At 26.9% G+C, this 7,039-nt stretch overlaps 1 protein-coding gene across 4 annotated transcripts in view; it reads right to left on the bottom strand.

Annotated features, from left to right (window-relative positions):
- Positions 1 to 2,994: 2,994 nt before the first annotated feature.
- LOC100207689 (uncharacterized) overlaps positions 2,995 to 7,039 on the bottom strand; it is a 37,368-nt gene continuing 33,323 nt past the window's right edge. For all 4 annotated transcript variants that reach the window (XM_065799466.1, XM_065799463.1, XM_065799465.1 and 1 more), the window contains 3 exons: positions 5,989 to 6,188; positions 5,726 to 5,880; positions 2,995 to 3,774 (listed from right to left, as the gene is read on the bottom strand). In XM_065799466.1, the coding sequence (XP_065655538.1) occupies positions 3,126 to 3,774; positions 5,726 to 5,880; positions 5,989 to 6,188 (1,004 nt within the window). In that variant the 3' untranslated portion in view covers positions 2,995 to 3,125. The remainder of the gene's footprint in view (positions 3,775 to 5,725; positions 5,881 to 5,988; positions 6,189 to 7,039) is intronic.

Genomic DNA, 7,039 nt, shown 5'->3' with positions numbered 1-7,039 from the left:
GAGCTGCGCAAAGTCCAGATACCAACCCAATTGAAAATTCGTGGCATTATTTGGATGGCAAAGTTAATAGGGATGAGCATAGTATCAACAAACAAAACTTCTTTTTAGCGTTGGAGGCAGCTTGGCATAATATTCCTCCAAACTATTTACAAAACTTAGTTGATGGTATTCCTCGTCGCTTGCAAGCTTTTATCGATGCCCAAGGACTTCATACTAAATATTTATTAACAAATAAAACAAAAAACTCTAATATTCTTAATTAAACTTTGAAAAGTATGAATACTTTTGACGCTTCTTAATATCTCAATTTTTAAATAATTTTCACTTTTTTTAAAAACAAGATTTAATTTTACAAATATTATAGTTAATATTGTTAATAGTTGCTACAACAAACATTTTTTAAATTTCAATTAAATTATTTTAATCAATTTGGTTTTTGTTTTATTGCTACAGCATATTTTATAATAGGGTATGAATAATTTTGTCGCACACTGTATATATACAGTGACCTAGAAAGGATAAGAAAGTTAGGACGGGGAGTGCTAAAACAGAAATTAAGGGGGCCTAACGCAGTTAAAATTTAAATAAAAAAAACTGAAACTTTGAGTTAGTTTTGAGGAAAAGGACAACGCTCCCTCCGCAACATGTCTCTATGCCAGTGTTTATATATATTTATATTTATCAAGAACCGACTTTGGTTTACTTCCGACTTTCGGTTATTTATTACCTTTGGCTTAGCAGAAATGGAGGTTTACTATTTATATTCTCATATATAAAAACTTAGTAAAATATTTGGTTTCATTACAAAGTTTAATTGAACTTTAAGTGATGTTTGGCCGTTGTCATTTCTTACTGAAACTTGCAACTAATTTATTACTACCTTTCAGACTAGCTACAGCTTTGAAACTTTCAGCGCTTGTATAGTCCGGGTCTATGTTAAAATTGTTTCCAGGGGCGAAGACCCGGGGAAGAGTTGTATTGTACGTGCCCGCTTTTTTGCTGAAGAATCTTGCAACTAAATTTTACTGCTCTCAAAAATAGCTAAAGCTTTAAAACTTTCAGCAGTTGTATAGTCCGAATAACATTGGAATGTTGAAAATTAAAAGATTATCAGGGCCAACGACACAAGGGGCAACAAATGCCCTTCCCTACCTGACTTTTTTTTTATTTTATAAAGGAAAACATTTTTGAAAAAGTCATTGAAAAGGATGTCTTTAAAATTTTTTTAAATTTTTTATTATTGAGGTAATAAAATTGTTGTTATTGAGGTAATAAAAGCAAAAGTGCATATAACAGAGCACCTCAAAAATAAAAAAGTTGAAACTGACTAAACATAAAACTATTTTATTTAAAAACTAGTGAGAGCTATTTTTAAGCATTTTATTACATAATTAAGTTTTCATCACTTAAATTAGGTCTTTTTTTGATTTCAACAAAGGCATTGTTTCCCGGTTACGCAATTGCGTTCGTATGTTAACATTGTTAAAGTTATCTTCATTATTTAATTCTTATTCATTGAATGACATTCTAAAAAGTATATTTTATGAAAGTCTTGATTTTTTTATAAAAGTTCAAAACTGACACTTATCAATATCATATAAAAAATTAGTATTTTAGTTACTTAGTAAGTTATACGTATTTGATTTATAAAACGTTTTTAAATATATTTATTATGCCGCGTTTCGTAAGTATTTTTCCGTTAAGAATTGTTTCGCAAGTTGCGGTGCGACAGAGTTTCATTTCGAAAGAAATTTGGTATTTTATTATTATTTAAAAAAATAAAACCCTAAAATGTTCATATGTTGCAATACTGAAAATAAAATCTTATTATAAACATTTTGGTATATAAAAAATTTGTTTTTTACATTTATATCCGTTTGGCCAACAAAATTTTTTTATAGACTTCAAAACGTCGTTTAGCGAAAGAGCTCGTTTCCCAAGTGCGACTTCCGTAAGCGTTACTTTCGTATGTAGCAAAATAGTTTAATTTTGTAATTCAACTTGCGAAAGGCTACATTTCGTAAGCAGCATTAGCGATTTTTTTGTTTCGTAAAATTTGGTAGCAAGAAAAAAAAAATTCCTGATTCTCGATATCCTTCGGAAAGAATTTTATTTTTCCGGAATAATTTCCAAATTACAGACACAGCTTAAGGTTATGCACTTAGTTTTTGTTATGAAAATAATTTGTTCCAGCTCAATACTGATTTAAGAATGTTCATTCAAAAGGACGCTATTAAAATTATTATAATGATATTGCTTGCTACACAAAACATGAACGCATATCTGAATAATAAGATTTTCCAAAAGGGTGACAGGAATAGTGTCGATTATATTAAAAGGGCCTAATGTCGCAAATAGTTAATTTCTGCAAATGCTTACTCGTTTTGCTTATCTTTATAGCATGCGGCTTTTACAGAAAAAAACAAAGAATAATTAAAGAAAAGATTGCTACCAAACCCTCAGTAGATGTAGCGGCAGTAGGCTATAAGATAGTTGGCGTATGTACTGAAGCCCCCGGCAACAGGCTATTTCAGTATAACATCAGACATGTTATTTAAACACACATTTATAGTCATTATTTTTTTATTTTTGTTACTATTTATTAAACTCCTTTAGAACATTATTTTTTTTCCTATTTTCGACACAATTCATTTAATTCATTTGCGATACTATTCCTTTTTTGTTTTGTTTTCGATACTATTTATTAAACTCCTTGGCGACATTATTCCTTATTCTGTTATTCGACAATTAATAATGCGACAATTTGCGGCACTTCCTTTTTTGCATTTTCGACAATCAAAATTTTGCGACACCATTCCACCACACTTTCCAAAAAGCAATATTTACTCGTTTTAATAACCTTATTTTTGGTGTTACCAAGAAGCTTGGATTGCCGCCTTACTGATACTGCTTATACAAACATGAGCGCATCTGATACTGCTAATACAAACATAGGCGCATCTGATACTACTTATAAAAGCATTACATCGTGACTTTAAGCTTACATACAAAATGACAAATTTTATTTACAAAAATTTAAACAACGGTAAAAACCTTTTATAACAACAAGCATAAATTTTCAGAAACAATATAAATAAGGATGCTTTCTATATAACACACATGCGTCAATATTTAGTAATGTTCCACCTCAAAAATTCTAATCCAGTATGCGGAGAAGACCATATTAACTGTTTAGTTAAAATATAAACTAGGGCGTAACACAAACCTAACCACAATCCACCAAGTAGAAGATTTTTTGTTACTACGAGAATATTTCTCGGAAAAATGTAGCTGCTAAAAAAAACCGTTAAATGAAAGAGGGCGTACGAAAAGGCAATATAAACAATGGTTGCAAAAGCAAAATTCAGCATCGGATATTGCGGTAAGTAAACTAGTATATTTTTAGCATCTCCCATCATGTAAATGTGTATTTGGGACAAGTAAGTTTCCAATGTAATTTTTCCTAACCATGAAAATAAGTTCATATAGTGTGTGCGAAGGACAGGATGAATGTTCCGTAGCATTATATATATAACAATTGGGACAGGTGATGTGAAAGGGTGCAAATCTAAATAATCTTTTTTCGACTTAAGCAGTATAAAGTAAAACCATACGGCAAAAATAGCAAGCAAAAAGGCTGTAATAAATGCTCGCAAAGCAACACGTTGCTTTTTTGCAAATGTATCGTCATTATCAAGACTTTTGAAAAAACCTTCTAAACGTTCAAAATTAAAAGCGACAAACATTCCAATTAGTGTAGACCAGTGATCCAACCTAAAAATTCGAAAATTATTTTTATTTATAAAATGATAATCATTTTTAAAATTCTTCGAGAACCAAAATGACAAATATATATATATATATATATATATATATATATATATATATATATATATATATATATATATATATGTATATATATATATGTATATATATATATATATATATATATATATATATATATATATATATATATATATATATATATATATATATATATATGTATATGTATGTTATATACATATTATGCATATATATATATTATATATATATAAATATATATATTTTATATACATATTATGTATATTATATATATGTTATTGTCGGGGATAGTGCAAATCTGTGTAACTAGTATTAGTTACCATATTTGGATATAAATAACTTCAACACCAAAATTAACAAAAATCTAATGTTGACATTACAAAGAATATAAATAAAACTCTCTATGCTGTTGAAATAAAAAAATTTGAAGTTTTAAGCTTCTCCAGTAAAAATCCATAAGTATATATATATAAGTATATATATATATATATATATGTATATATATATATATATATATATATATATATATATATATATATATATATATATATATATATATATATATATATATATGTATATATATATATATATATATATATATATATATATATATATATATATATATATATGTAAATTATGTTAGTGTATTTTACAAATAGAGTGCTCAATGTTCTTAAAGAACAGAGCAATAATAAATTAGTAAAAAACACTTATCTAACTTTTATCTACGACTTGAAGTGTGACCATTGCTGGTGCGTCAGGTAGTGTTTCTAAATCTCTTTTTTTTTGTGAGTTTTTTGAATTTTTGAGTTTCTTGAATTTTTTTTGAGATTTAGTAACTCTTCCTGATGATCCAGCAATGGTGAAACTTCAAGTCGAAGATAAAAGTTAGATAAGTGTTTTTTACTAATTTATATATATATATTTATATATAAAACTAACAAGCACAAATTGGTCAACAGCTGTTTTACGTTTCATGCCATTTGGCAATCATTCAGCCATATATTTAAAATCATTAAAATAAAAACCGTTATATAAATACAAATATGCGTTGCAACAAGATCAAACGTTAGTTTTCGCGCCAAGTATTTTAAAACAGCTGTTAAAAAAGTCGTATTTATTTCATTTAAGTATCTACCATACACATATATACCTATCAAATAAAAACTTGGACCTAAAACTATGGACTTTAAAATGTAAAATTGTAGTTTTACATAAATGTTAATCTTCTCAAAAAAAAATTAGTGTTTTATAATATATCCATTGTAACAGAGGCAATTTCACATACCTCTCAAACAGTCAATTATTGGCAATGCAGAATGGAGCCATATCATTACAAAAACAAAGGAATATTTCTATGTTTCTCACCTTTTAAGGAACAAAGCTTGAAACTGGTCCTTTTAAAATAACAGAATGAGAAAAGCGAACAAATTCTTTTTTTGAGGAACATTAAACAAAAAGTAATAACTACTTTACAACATAAATCATGTTTCAGTTTAATTGTTTTTACAGTTTAAAAAACATCAAGCTATTTTTTTGAATATAGTTTAAAAACTAGTTAATGAACACAGCTGGCACTTCTAGTATGAAATACATATTTAGGGCGCATTAACTTATGCAATATTCAACTTGTGCTAATGAAATGACTGAAGAAAGTGATTAAAGGGACTGACTTGTTGAAAATTTAGTTGATGTTTATAAAACAGAACAACTAAACTACAGAACTATTAAAAAACAGAACAATTAGCTTACATTAAAATGGCTTTAAAAAATACTGCCTGCGAGTTAAATAACCACAAAGAAATTTTTATATAAAAAAGTAAATCTTTGAACTTTTAAGTTAAACCTTTTAAGTGAAGTTTTAAATCTTAAACATTTGAATAATAAAAATAATAAAACTTACCATGCCCGATACTTCCAATATCTTAGAGTACCATCTTTATCATGTAAAATCCAAATAAATGGAGCAAAGATAAAATCTGAAGCCCCAGGAAGATTAAATATTAAAGCGTTTATTGCAAAGTATATAAAAAATTTTAATAGCATGAATTTTGGATTCTAAAAAATGAAAAGCTTTGTAAAATGAAAATTTTTATAAATAAAAAATAAATGTTATCTACATAACAAATGAAATATAAACCAAGAAACAAGGTAAAAATTACATACGTCATTATACCGGTTCAAAACAACCATTACACCCCATACAGATAGGAACCAATAAGTATGCATTGCACAAATGTAATATCGAACAAACTCATGATTTACCATTGCCATTACACAAAACACAAGAAAATTTAATCGAAACAACATTTTCAATAAACGAAATATAGAATAATCTTTTTGGGATGAAAAGTAAATGTAGTTACCTAAAAAAGAAGTTTTACTTTCTGAACTTTTTTCTTTTAATACTCTGTTTATTTTTATTTCTAAATTATAATTATTTATAAGTTTCCTTTTAAAACTCAAACTTCCTATTACTCTTTTGCTTCCGGCAACTATTCCATTACATTGGTCTTACAATACAGTATAACTGTTGTTAAATAATTACACAATATTATATTTTTGTAATAATCAAAATATTGAATTAAAATTGGATGAATAAGAATATTTAAAAATAGAAAACATCAGTAGAAATCAAATTCTATTGATAACAAAGTTACAACAAAAGAAAAATTATAAAAACAACTTAAGTATTGAATTCACTTGAGCAATTAAGTAAACTTAATTTTTTTTATTTGATATAACACAAGTGTTGGTTTAAGATTAAATTTTATTAACAGATGTAAGAAAAGTGGAAAATGTTTAACATGTATAAAAGCCACCACTGATTTTTAATAAAATAGATATATAATTACAAACATACACACATATCCATATCAAGCCTTCAAAGGAGACAAATGCGGTTTTTGTCTTGTATGTCCAGGCATGAGTATTTTATTTTAGACAATTTGGTCAAGGCCATTTGCAAACTTTATTATATTAGGCGTTGCGGAAAAAACTAAGTTTCAAAAACAAAGAAAGCAAAACTAACAAAATAGGAAATTAAAATCAAATAATATTAAAAAAATAATAATAATGTAGATAATGTGTACTGTTTTTATTTTTGTTTCTTAGGGGTGGTTGTTATTTTCAGCAAAGAAATTGGATAAGGCAAAACAAACAAAAAAAAACAGTTTAAAGTCGACATTAAAAAGAATGATTTCCCTATACTTCATTT

This window comes from Hydra vulgaris, chromosome 06, assembly GCF_038396675.1.
Source record: "Hydra vulgaris chromosome 06, alternate assembly HydraT2T_AEP".
In the NCBI taxonomy this organism is placed as follows: domain Eukaryota; kingdom Metazoa; phylum Cnidaria; class Hydrozoa; order Anthoathecata; family Hydridae; genus Hydra; species Hydra vulgaris.
Note: the sequence above shows the minus strand (reverse complement) of the source record. Positions and strands in the feature narration are given on the sequence as shown.